Genomic DNA, 13563 nt, shown 5'->3' on the forward strand with positions numbered 1-13563 from the left:
GGGTCACGTGAGACTTCTCATGTTACGTCGGCCAAAGCAAGTCATGTTGCCCAAGGCTGAGTCCAGCAGAACAGTGATATATGATCTTGTTAGGAGAGAAAGGATATTTGTGAATGGTAGTACAGTCTATCACAATAATACGGTCTACCACAATAATTATAATAAGATAATGTTTCATATGCAACAGATTGACACAAAAAGTATGACAAAACCAAATGTTGTTAAGATTGAGGGGAATATAGGTATTATGATCTACTTATTGTTGTAAGCACTCTGAAGATGACAGTGTCTAAATAAACTGAAAATGTGTATCCCGTATGACTCTCTGTTTCTACCCATGCTAGAACTTTTACACATGAGCACATGAGACATTTATAAGAATATTATAGCATTTTTAATAGCAAAAAAATTTAAAAGAAGCATCCTGTTTACAAGAAAATGGATAAATACATTTTTATACATCCACTAAAATAAATTTAGAGCTATACTGATGTAGATAAATCTCAAAAGCATAATACATATTAAGTTTTAAAAAAAAATGAAAGTGGAAAAGTGATACATACAGTATGATATCATTTATATAAAATTTTAAAACTTGAAAAGCAAAGTTAATAGGTTGATTTTGGGTACATACTTATACAATGAAAGTTTGTTTGTTTTGTTTTTTGTTTTTTTTTTGGAGACAGAGTCTCACTCTGTTGCCCAGACTAGAGTGCAGTGGCATCATCATAGCTCACTGCACCCTCAAATTCCTGGGTTCAAGTAATTCTCCTGTCTCAGCCTCTCAAGTAGCTGAGACTACAGGTGTGTGCCACCACACCCAGTTAAGTTTTTTATTTTTGTAGAGATGGGGTCTTGCTCTTGCCCAGGCTGGTCACAAACTCCTGGCCTCAAGCAATTCTCAGGCCTTGGCCTCCCAGAGTGCTAGGATTACAGGTATGAGCCACTGCACCTGGCCTGAAAGTAATATTCTAAGATAGTAAGAGTAATATGGTAATATTTTATAAAAATATACATGGAAATGATATATAGATTCAGGATAGTGGTAACTTTGGTAAGTTAGGAATTTAGAACCAATAAAGAAGAGCTTTCATTAACTACTTTTTAAAAGTAAAATACTGAAGCAAGTAAGATAAAATGCTAGCATATGATAGATGTAGGTGGTAGAAACATGAATATGTATGTTATTCCTCTATATGTTTGAAAAAAATATATATTTTACGATTGTAAAGAAATCACCTGGAACACCCAGGTAGCAGTAGCATCATGCTTTCTGTCTTGAAGGACTGAAACAACCTGGTGGGTTTGGACAATTCAAGGAAGTTTTAATTGCAGAGCCATTCTGTGTCAGGGAAGTTGGCACATGCGCTTTATGGGTAGTTAGAAATCATATTATGAAGGCATCTGTGTGCCAGTATGATAAATGTCAGATTCTGTTACTTTCTGTGTGTGGACATCTTTTTAGAGAAGCTTATGCAAGTTGAGTAAATTAAGGGCATTTTGAGAATCCTTGTCTTCCTTCAGAGAGTGTCCTCTCACTTTTTAGCAATCATTAAATTCTTTTTCTTCATTGGTATTTGGACTGAAATATTAGAAGAATCCATTCTATTCTTATTTTCTTCTCAACAGAAACAATTGGTTGCTCAAAAAATTCACATAGAAGAAAATGAGGACAGAGACACAGGACTGGAACAAAGACATAATAAAGAAGATCCAGACTGCATCAAAGCCAAGGTGCCCTTAGGGGACCTGGATCTGTATGATGGCACATACATAACTCTGGAGAGCAAAGACATCAGGTAAAGAGATTCTCTTTCGAAAAATAAAATTGTTTTTCCCCCAAACAAACCCTTGTCAAATCAGTTAGAAATTATTTCTGTAATAAGAATAAGCTTCAAGCACAGATGAGTTTATTGCAATTCAAAAGTTCAAAATACATACTACATGTAAAATTCTTAGAAATCAATTAAAATATTTAACATCACAGTAGAAAATTGAATAATTTATAGTAAAGAAAAACAACAAACTACAGATGGCCAAGAAATGTGGGAAAAGTATTTCTCAAAATGGTACAAATAGGTACAAATTAAAACATTTAGATAGTTTTTATCTACCAAATTGGGAAAAACAAATCAGTAACTAGTAAAAATGTAGAGAGGCTGTCAATGAAAGTATAAATTTGTTTAACATTTTTAGAAACAACTTAGCAGATTTATACTAGTTTTTTAAAGTCCACAATCTTAACATTCTGTGACCTACTTACTATTTTCCCTCTAATTCTTGACTTATTCCCTTTAAATTGAACTCCCAAAATATTTGACTGTTGATGGCAGCCATGTGAAAAAGTATGAAGTTGACTAATACTGGCTGCAAAGTTGAAATGCTATGAGAATATGGGAAAAACCTGACGTTTCTTAAAGTATTGTTTATCTCACCTTTCATTCATTCATTGCTTCTTGCTGCTTGATTTTAGCCCTGAAGATTATATAGACACAGAATCTCCTGTCCCTCCAGACCCTGAGCAACCTGATTGTACTAAAATTCTAGAACTTCCATATAGTATACATGCTTTTCAGCACTTGCGAGTAAGTAGAGAACTTTGCATCTTTTTCATTTGGTCTCTTGCTTATGAAAACTATTTTTCTTTCTACTGCCCTTCCAGACAGCTTTATAATTTTACAAACATCTATTTCTTTCTTTTTTTTTTTTTTTTGAAACAGAGTCTTGCTCTGTCTCTCCAGCTAGAGTGCAGTGGCATCATCATAGCTCACTGCAACCTCAAACTCCTGGGCTCAAGTGATCCTCTTGCCTCAGCCTCCTGAGTAGCTGGGACTACAGGCACGTGCCATGACACCCGGCTAATTTTTCTGTTCTTAGTAGAAATGGGATCTCGCTCTTGCTCAGGCTGGTCTTGAACTCCTGACCTCAAGTGATCCTCCTGCCTCTGCCTCCAGAGTGCTAGGATTACAGGTGTGAGCCACTGCACCCAGCCTACAATCATCTATTTCTTAAAATTCCTTCAAAATAAATACTACAAGATACTGAATTACTTGTGATCTTTTATATCCTTTGACTATGGTTTTTCAACCTTTTTCTTCTCTTCAGGGTGTACAAGAGAGAGTTAATCTTTCTGCGCCTCTATTACCCAAAGAAGATCCAATCTTCACATATTTATCTAAAAGGTTAGGAAGAAGTATAGATGACATAGGTCACCTCATTCATGAAGGCCTACAGAAGGTAAGTCGTCAGTGACTTAGCCAGGAGGCTCTGTGTCAACACAAGATATTTTTCTCTCAGAAAATACCTGCCTAGCTTATTTTTGTCCAGAGGATGACTTAAAATTATGACTACGTTAATGTAGATTGTATAGTTTGACACTAGGGAAAAACATGGAGAAACTAGTCTTCTATACCAGGAAGAGACACTGAAAAGTTTTATTTAAACTAATTCATGAAAAACAAAATATAAACTGTTAGGGTTGGGTTTTTTGAAAGGAGAAATGTTGTCCTGGTTCTTTGGCTCCTTGCTTGGAAGAATTGCAAGCAGGGCCAGTGCAACGGAGTGAACACAGACAGGAAGCAGTTTCACATAAACAGCTTTCATTGTAGAAAAGAAGGAAGAAAGAAGGAAGCTATACAAAGTGAAAATACATCTCAGGTGGAGAAAGATGTTAAGGACTCCCAGGTGGTTTGCTTTTATTGGCCTGGTATGGGGGGGGCTTACAAGAGGTGTGGGTTGTTAGCAAATGATTGATACACGTGATTGTCAGGTATTCTGTGTTTTCCTGCAGTCCCTTCCCTTGATTGGTTCCCAGCTTCTCTACCCCTAGGAACTGCCCTCTCGGCCTGTATCTGCCACCTGCAGATTTGATCTCTGCCTGACATAAACTAATACAAGCAACAGGGCTTATAGGCTAGATTTTATATATATATATATATATATATATATATATATATATATAGTGTGAAAAAATATTTAACATTTTGTCTTTGGTATGTCTACACACAATACATAGATTATCACTGTTCTCTGAACCAGAGAAAGAATCACCACCACCAAAAAAAAAATCTTCTATAATGTTCTTTCTTTTTTTTTTCTTTTTTTTTTTTTTGAGACAGGGTCTCTTCTGTCACCTGGGCTAGAGTGCAGTGGTGTCATCATAGCTCACTGTGATCCTCCTGAGCTCAAGTGATCCTCCCTCCGCCTTCCAAGGGGCTGGTTCTACAGGCACTGGCTACCACGCCCAACTAATTTTTCTATTTTTTGTAGAGATGGGGTCTTGCTCTTATTCAGGATGGCCTTAAGCAATCCTCCTGCCTCAGCCTCCCAAAGTGCTAGGATTACAGGCAGGAGCCACTATGCCCAGCAACTCTCCTATAATTTTATTTTAAAGAAACATCCACTTGAAAAAAATGAAATAGGGAATTATGTAACAAGACCCAAGAATTTAAATGTATCTGTCATTCAGGATGACATGTGGGAATTTAGAAAATGGTTTTCGCTCTTCTCTCTGCCTAAGGAGTATCATAAAATGCAGGTTAGTTTCTAAGCAGTATTAATTATAGTGGTATAAAATAAGATGTATAATTGCAACATTTGTATACAGTTTGTTGAAATACATAGCTCTGTGTATTGAGAGAGGAGTTCTGAGATAATAGTAAGAAAATAGTTTGACTTTCAAATGCATTATATGATTATTTTTATAGCTAAGTTACCATCTGCATCTTGTATTTCTGAAGGTAATGCAAAACATTTGCATTCCAGAACTTGATAAGGGAAAACTGGCCCAGGATTTTACAATATCCTTCAGAGGATGGTTAGTTAAGAGTAGCCCATAGTGGTAAGTGTTCTATAGAAAATTAAAGTAGAGGGTAACTGGGCAGACACATTAGGTTAAAGAGTTGAGGTAAAACTCCCTGGAAAGGTAAAGTTTAGGTTGATACCTGAATGACAAGGAGGAACCAAAATTCAGAGATCAGAGAAGAGCATTCTAGGCCAAAGCAAGGGCCCTGAAGACTGAATGAGCTCGGTTGTGTATTACTGTGCTTGGGCTACTATAACAAAATACCACTCTAGACCGTTTCTACTCAAAACATTTCTGACACCAAATGCGTGGGGTTTTTTTCCTCACACCAACCAATTCTGGCACCAACTGTGTGTCCTACAGTTCAGTTCACTTCTGACACTTAACTACCTAGAGTTAGCACAGACCCCACAGGTTAAGGACTCAGTCCCACAAGACCACCCCCACTTCAGATGCCAGTTACAGGTCAAGGCCACCAACCAACCAGCTGTAAAGTCAGGGGGTTCCCATTACCCCCTCCTCAAGTTCGATAATTTTCTAGAACAGCTCATGAAACTCAGGAAACAGTTGTTATCATTATTGACTTATATAAAGGGCACAGTTCAGGAACAGTCAAATGAAAATATACATAGGACAAGGTATTGGGGGGAGGGGTGCACAGAGTTTCTATGTTCTCCCTAGGCACACCTTCCTCCTAGCACCTTGCTGTGTTCACCAACCCAGAAGCTCTCCAAGTACTGTCATTTAGGTTTTTTAATAGAGGTCTCACTCTGTAAGCATGATTGATTACATTATTGGCCATTGGTGATTAACTTGATCTCTAGTCTCTCTCTCTCTTCCCCAGAAGGCAGGGAGTGGTAGTTGGGGGGCAGGGGAGGGGCGTGGCTGAAAGTTCCCACTCTCTACTCATACCTTGCTTTTTCTGGGACCAGTACAGGTCCTGAAGCTATCTGTGGCTTACCAGCTAGCAGTCATCTCATTAGCATACAGAAACACTCTTATCACTCCTATGATTCCAGAGGTTTTAGGAAATGTGTGTCAGGAACTAGAGACAAAGACCAGATATACATTTATTTATACCACAGACTTGGTGGCTTAAACAACAGAAATTTATTTGGAGGCTGAGAAATCTAAGATCAAGGTGCCAGGAATTCGGTTCCTAGTGAGGTCTCTCTTCCTGGCTTGTAAACAACTGTTACTGAAAGTTTGGTACTTATCCCCAAGGCCTCATCAGAACAAGGACAAATGGTTTCAGGAAAAGGAAAGGGAGATTTATTAATTTGCCAGTAAATGAGGAGGCTGGAGACTCTTGTCTCAATGTGCTATAGTCCTCACTATAAGCAGAAATACAGAGCTTTTAAAGGGAGGGTTTTCAGCTTCAGGCTATTGCTGTTTAAGTATAGTTGATGGTCCTGACTGACCCCATTTCCAGGGAAGACAATCTTGTGACCTCTGCCCAGACAATTCTGTTGAGCCATTTGCTGTAGGACAAAGAACGAAGGATACTTCCCTACCTCTCTGATTACTAGTCTTGATTAGGGATGAGGGTTTTAATGCCCAAAAGGGTTAGGGAGGTTTTAAAGAGGTATAGCACATAAAACATTTTGTTTTTTTTCAAGCCATTACCTCTGTTATACAACCACCTTCTTTCTGTGTCCTCACATGGCCTCCCCTGTGTGCATGCATGAAGAGAGAGAGAGAGAGAGAGAGACAGAGAGATCTCTCTGTCTCTCCCTCCTATAAGGGCACCAAACTATCAACTGAAAAGAAGCCAAACTGTAAAATAATTTAAAGAGGTTTATTCTGAGTCAAATTTGAGGACCATGGCCTGGAGCCATGCCCAAGAAGCCTTGAGTAAGTGGACTTACTGTGGTTGGGTTACAGTTTGGTTTTGTACATTTTAGGGAGACGGGAATTACACATAAAATCATAAGTCAATACATGGAAGGCATACATTGGTTTGGCCTGAAAAGGTGGGACTTATCAAAGCAGGGGCTTATAGGTTATAGGTGGATTTAAAGACTCACTTGATTTGTAATTGGTTGAAGAAATGAAGTTTTGTCTAAAGGCTTGGAATTGTAATTGGTTGAAGAAATGAAGTTTTGTCTAAAGGCTTGGAATGTTTTAAGGTAAAGAAGTCTGTTGATCAGAGACAAACCACTGTATATATGTTCAGACTCAGGTGCTCTGTTAAGTAACTAATGACCTATAGGTGTGACTTAAGCTTTGTCTTGTATATTCTTAGGCCAGTTATTGAGTTACAAAGGACATCTCCAAGAAGGAAAAGGGGACCTGATGAGATGAGTCTGACGTCTCTTTTCATGGACAGTAACTGAGCTTTAGGGTATTTTTGGGGTCCGCTTGGCCAAGAGTGGGTCCTTTTAGTCAGCTGAGGGAGAGTTTTAAGATTTTATTTTAGTTCACAAACCCTGTTAAATTTGGTCCCCAACCCCTATAACGTCTCTTCACAGGTCCTTTAACACTTCAACATATGAATTCGGGGCATGGGGGAGACATACATTCAGTTCATAACAGGTGGCATGTAACCAAATTCAGGCCAATATGGCTGGAGCCTGGTGAGCAGGAGGGGCATGGTAGGGAACGAAGCCAGAGAAGAAGGCCAGCACTATGTTACACAGGGCTCTGAAAGCCAGAGTAAGGACTATGATTCTTACTCCAAGTGTGCTGAGAAGTTAGAGCAGAGAAGCAATGTAATGCAATTATTATTTTTAAAGGATCACTATACTTAGAGAAATCGCTGAAGAAGTCAAAACTGGAAATAGACCAGTTTGAAGGCTGTTTCAGTAGTTCAAGAGAGAGATGAAGATGGTTTACACTAGAAATGGTTAGTAATGGAAATGGAGGGACTTCAGCCATTACAGGATATGTTTAGAAGTTTAGAAGCTAATGAGTTAGATGTGGGGAATGAGGGCAAAAGAGGAATCAAGGATAACAACTACATTTTTGACCTGAGCACCTTGAAGGAGGAGCAGGGTTGGGGTTGGAGAAAAGAAAATAGAGTTCTATTTTGGCTGTATTAGATTTGAAATATCTATATGAGTCTAGAATTCCAGGAGAAGTTAGAGCTTGGTGCATAGATAGAGGATAATTGTTAAATAGGGAGTGCAGCCTGGGTGACAGAGTGAGACACTGTCTCTAAAACAAAGAAAGAAATGGGATTATATGAAGCCATGGGACTGGATAAAGTCATCTGCTGGAAGAGTGACATTTGAGAAGAAACCAGTATGAGTCCTGGGGTCCTCCCACATTTAGCAGGCAAAAAAGACCACACAGGGTGTCCTGGAGAATGTGGTATCCTTAAGAGCCAAGAGAAAAAGTGTTCAAAGGAAGAAGGGAGCAATTAACAATAACATTCAAACATTTACAGATTTGGAGATTTTTTTTTTTTTTTAAACAAACCTGCTAGACAAATTCTCAAAGAGCTGTAATAGTTGGAGGAGACTTTATAACAAATCTTATGGAAAGATTTTTCTTTAAAGGATTGGTGATTTGAAAAAAAACTTTCTCAAAAGGCTATTGAAAACAAGACTAAAACCTTAGTTGCAAGTCAGTTGTAAAAGAATGTACTATCCCTTTACCAACTTTTCAAGTAGTAGAAGTTGGCATGCACATGGTGCTAAAATCTTTAATTGTGTTAATGGAATAAAAGCCAAACTTTGTACAATAATTTTAAAGAGATTTATTCTGAGCCAAATTTGAGGATCAAGACCTGGGGGGAGCCATGCCCAAGAAACCTCGAGCAAGTGGACTTGCTGTGGTTGGGTTACAGTTTGGTTTTATACATTTCAGGGAGACAGGGGTTACAGGTAAAGTCATAAATCAATACGTGGGAGGCATACATTAGTTTGGCCCGAAAAGGTGGGCCAGCTGGAGGGGGGGGGAGCGGGCTTACAGGTTATAGGTGGGTTTAAATATTCTTTGACTTGTAATTAGTTAAAGACATGAAGCTTTGTCTAAAGGCTTGGAATGTTTTAACATAAGGAGCTGTTTATCAGAGACAAGCCACTGGACATATATTTGTTGTGTAAGTTGAGGACCTGCAGGTTTGTTTTGCATACCCTTAGGTCTGTTAATGGTTACAAAGGATGTCCCCAAGAAGGGAGGGGGGCCTGATGAGGCATGTCTGACCTCCCTCCTCTTGGCAGGCAATTTAGTTTTAGGATATTCCTTTGGCCAAGAGGGAGTCCATTCAGTCAGCCAGTGGGGGGTGAGCCTTAAGATTTTATCTTAGTTCACAATTGCATCACTCAAAAATCACATACTTTTCTTGAAGATAGAATACTTAAGGATAAATAATGTAAGATTGTATTTATTTTAATCTTAAAAATAACATTTCAAAATAACTATTTTAAACCATATTTAACTAAATTTAAACTTTTTGACTATATGTAAAATAAGTATTTTTAAAATGGTTATAATATATTCAGACTGTAAAAATCTATAAAAAAAGATGTAGAAATAATTTCAAAACTAGTTTGTAATGTATTCTTTTTGTTTCTTTTTTTTTTTTTTGAGATGGTCTCACTCTGTCACCCAGGCTAGAGTGCAGTGGCGTCATAGCTCACTGCAACCTCAAACTCCTGAGCACAAGCTCTTCTCCTGCCTCAGCCTCACAAGGAGCTGGAACTATAGGCATGCACCACCACGCCCGACTGATTTTTCTATTTTTTGTAGAAATGAGGTCTCAGTCTTGCTCAAGCTGGTGTGGAACTCCTGAGCTCAAGCAATCCTCCTGCCTTGGCCTCCCAGAGTGCTAGGATTACAGGATCCACCACGCCCAGCCCAGAATTTAGTTTTTAACAGCTTGAATGGTTGACTTAGATTCTAAACACAAATGAGAAAATAACAAATAAAAATTCATCTATAATAAAGGCAGAAGAAGCCAGTCATTTGCTTAAGTTTCTACCTTCACTGAGATATTACATAAACAGAAAGGTTTATAAAATGTTAATTTCAAGAATTTCATGTTGGAGCTACTGGGATTTCTAAGTAGATGAGGTCTAAACTTCTGATGTCCTAAAATAGGACCCAACAAGTTGTAGCCACTTGGTGGATTTTTCAGCTTTATTTCCACCTTGGAATGATAGCCTGGAGTTGGATGGTCTCTGTAGGAAGATCATACCCTAAATGCACATGCTCAACTGATGATTAGGAGATTCCTTTTGACAGGTATAGTTTATTTTTATTTGTACTTTGTCCTCTGACTTATCATTACTATCACTAGTCTTGCTCTTCTTCATCTTGAATTTCAGAAGAGCCCGAGTATTGAAGGTGCTCCTTTTGAGCATTCTAAGTTAAAGAAACTGTATTGAGTTGTGTTTGATTGTCATTTTCTTTGTTTCATCTCTAGAACTCTTCCTCATGGGTACTGTATAACATGGCTTCATTTTACTGGAGAATAAAGAATGAGCCATATCAGGTAGTGGAATGTGCCATGCGAGCACTTCACTTCTCTTCCAGGTAAGATTCTTCCTCTTCTGGACCTGATTTTCCTGACTTTCCATATTCCTCAGGTCTGTTAAAGAAACAATACATAAGAAAACAATAAGAGCAGCTTTGCATTATACTTGCATTCTCCTCCATCCTTGTTCAAAGAAATTAGTTCCATCACAAAAAAATCACAGATGTCAAAAAGTTCTAAGTGATAATTGTGTAGTATACTTTTCATTTCCATTAAGAAAAAATGTAGATATATATGATGTAGATGCCCTGTGATTCACTTGAAACTTGAATACAAGGACCTTGACTGTAGGAATTGTCATAAATTAAGTTTAACTTTTCTTAAAGCAAATATAAGCCCTAAATACATTTTAAAATCATAAAATGTCTGCCAGACCTTAATTTTATGGCAAAATTTGCAGCTATCAGATTAAGAACCACCAATAATTTTAAAATGAAACATTATGATTATTTTAAATTATTTTCTCCACCTGTACGTATACTCAGAGTTATTTTCCTAAGCACAGCAATTTTGAATGTCATTTTTCCTTGTCAAGTGGTTATATATATTCTTAGAGCACATGCTTCTTTCCTAACATATAGTTACATCTCTCCTCTTTTAGGCACAATAAAGACATTGCCCTGGTCAATTTGGCAAATGTTCTACACAGAGCACACTTCTCTGCTGATGCTGCTGTTGTGGTCCATGCAGCTCTGGATGACAGTGACTTCTTCACTAGCTATTACACTTTGGGGAATATATATGCAGTAAATACTATTTTTTGTTTCATGAGCCATACCGGTTGCTACTTTCTTCTTTTTTTAATTTTTTTAATAGAATGTTACTTTTTCCCCTTCCTCCTTTGTTCTTAACAATGGAAATGAAGAAATTTGGAAGAAAAAGCCTCAACACAATAATGTGTTATAATTGTTCTAGCATCTTGACAAAAAAGAAAAATAAAATAACTGAATTGATTGGAATTTTAACTTCTGCAGGGTACATCTCTTAAGGATAGCAATAACTTCCAGCTAAACCATCCTCTAGCATGCCATCCTATTGTGAGGATTTGGTCACCGATCAAAATAATGTTCACTGTAGAGTAAGATGTAGGTGTGATCTCAGAAATCATTATGGGGTTTGGACAGATACAACCAGGCATGGCTAACGTTACTTTCTCCTATGTGTGTGTATGTGTGTGTGTTTGTTTTTGTCTCTTCAGATGCTTGGGGAGTATAACCACTCAGTGCTCTGTTATGACCATGCTTTGCAGGCCAAACCTGGGTTTGAGCAAGCTATAAAGAGGAAGCATGCTGTCCTGTGTCAGCAAAAACTCGAGCAGAAATTAGAGGCTCAACATAGGTAATTGAGAGAAAAAATTTCACTGAAGCACTAGTACCACAGAACCTTAGATTTGTGTAGGGTGGTATCAGTGTTAATTTGGTCATTGGAATTAAGAAAGAAACCTCACTACTATAAATACCCTCCGTTTTCTCCAAGTCCTGGTGGTTTAGCATAATTCAGTGGTTGTGTAGAAGACTATCTTTAATAGCATGAATTCTAGGACCTAGGGAACTATACACAGTAATAGCTGTCATTTAAATCTTTACGGTTTTGACCATTGATTATTTTCATGAAGTCAGATGGGGGTGAGCTACTCACTAATTCTGTTGATTACATTTTTATTTCTATAGATTACACTAAGTGTCAGTAAAATCACTTACACATGCAATATTTGATCTTTCTCGCCTTTGGCTCCTAAAGGTGGGCTATCATTATGTTAGTTAAGTGGCATTGAGAACATTATTTGGCCCACGTTTTAATCAGATTTGTGTGTATAGTAATAGAAGTCTATTGTACTTGGCCCTTGCAGTATACTTAGTAAAATATATGTTTGATTCCATAAATAATAGGGCTAGTTAAGAAACTTCATTATGTGAAGTGAATTGTTCATATCTCAGAATTAACCTCAATATTTTGAGTTCCTTTGGTTATTAGAGAATTAAACTGAACTCATTAAACTTTTGTACTTGCTTATTTTCCAGACTGTTTAAAGCATAATGTAGTGGGAAAAAAAGGATGACAGCTTCTTATTTATAACTGGCTTCTGTTATGCCGTGTTAGAATTTGCCCTGGCTGAGCTTCTTCCAATATTGAGCTCTTAGCAATCAAACTGGCTCCCTCTTAAACAATCTACGTAGCTCCTACAATCTCTATATATTAATGTATTAGGTAATAAGATTTTTGTGACTAAATGTAATCAGGCAGCTGATTTATTGAGATCAGGTAGTAGAGAATATTCCTTTCTAAGGAGAGTTTCTGTGGTTTTTCCCAAAGCCTGTAACCAACAAGCTAGAGTATGAAAGCAAGGAACTATGGCCCTAACTCTTAACCTTGTCTTTAGGCAAAATCAAAGGAAAAAGGAGGCAAGAATTCTAGAAAGGCTTTGAATGTCAGCAGCACTAATACAAATTTTATGGAGAGAAACAGAGTTGTTAAATATGTAAACTTTATATTTTGATGTGTTTTTATGGTACCTAAAAAGTGCAACACACCATTTGATGTCAAATATTTAAGGGAAAAATTTCACATTTATCTTTTTGCCCCGAACTTTTAATAAAAGAAGAGTGTTTCTGTAGCCCTGTTATTCTTGAACTGGTGGTATGAGGTTGTGTGTTAAATAGAAGGACAAAAACCCAGTAATTATTGCCAAGAATCAGAAAAATCTGTGCATTTAACTGGGTTTTAAAAATTCATGATTTTGAAGCTCTAACTTTTTCCTGGTATTAAAAAATGTTAAGATCTCTCCAGCGAACACTGAATGAGTTAAAAGAGTATCAAAAGCAGCATGACCACTACCTGAGACAGCAGGAGATCCTAGAAAAACATAAACTGATTCAGGAGGAACAAATCTTAAGAAATATCATACATGAGACTCAGATGGCAAAAGAGGCACAATTAGGTAAGTAGTGACTCCAAGTAATTGAAGGCAGGTTAGGAGATTCGCTTCTAGCATGCTTTGCTTTCAACTTTCGGGTAGCCTTAAAGCAGTATAAAGTTGTGTTTATGACTTTCCTAGGTCTTAAAATCAAGATTCATCACAGAGGGTATATCAGGAGTCCTGGGGAGCTGGTTTGGTCCCCTTTGCTCTTTTTAATTTACATTTTGAAATAAGGCCGGGCACAGCGGTTCATATCTGTTATCCCAGCACTTTGGGAGGCTGAGGAGGGAGGCTCAGTTAAGGCTGAGAGTTTGAGACTAGCCAGGGCAACATAGCGAAACCCAATCTCTACCAAAAAAA

The 13563-nt window shown here is 37.6% G+C and overlaps 1 protein-coding gene and 1 non-coding gene across 7 annotated transcripts in view; one reads left to right on the plus strand and one right to left on the minus strand.

The window, feature by feature from the left end:
* The window catches only part of TTC17 (tetratricopeptide repeat domain 17), a 117225-nt gene that overhangs the window by 24479 nt on the left and 79183 nt on the right, over positions 1–13563 (plus strand). For 4 of the 6 annotated variants that reach the window (XM_069469845.1, XM_069469846.1, XM_069469847.1 and 1 more), the window contains 7 exons: positions 1630–1799; positions 2474–2585; positions 3106–3237; positions 10176–10285; positions 10888–11032; positions 11485–11624; positions 13064–13224. In XM_069469845.1, the coding sequence (XP_069325946.1) occupies positions 1630–1799; positions 2474–2585; positions 3106–3237; positions 10176–10285; positions 10888–11032; positions 11485–11624; positions 13064–13224 (970 nt within the window). The remainder of the gene's footprint in view (positions 1–1629; positions 1800–2473; positions 2586–3105; positions 3238–10175; positions 10286–10887; positions 11033–11484; positions 11625–13063; positions 13225–13563) is intronic. The other 2 variants (XM_069469848.1, XM_069469850.1) reach the window with 2 other exon arrangements.
* Positions 8197–8258, minus strand: LOC138385581 (U7 small nuclear RNA). Its single transcript, XR_011233802.1, has one exon. It is a non-coding gene; the product is annotated as a U7 small nuclear RNA (small nuclear RNA).

Source organism: Eulemur rufifrons, chromosome 6 (genome assembly GCF_041146395.1).
Source record: "Eulemur rufifrons isolate Redbay chromosome 6, OSU_ERuf_1, whole genome shotgun sequence".
NCBI lineage: Eukaryota > Metazoa > Chordata > Mammalia > Primates > Lemuridae > Eulemur > Eulemur rufifrons.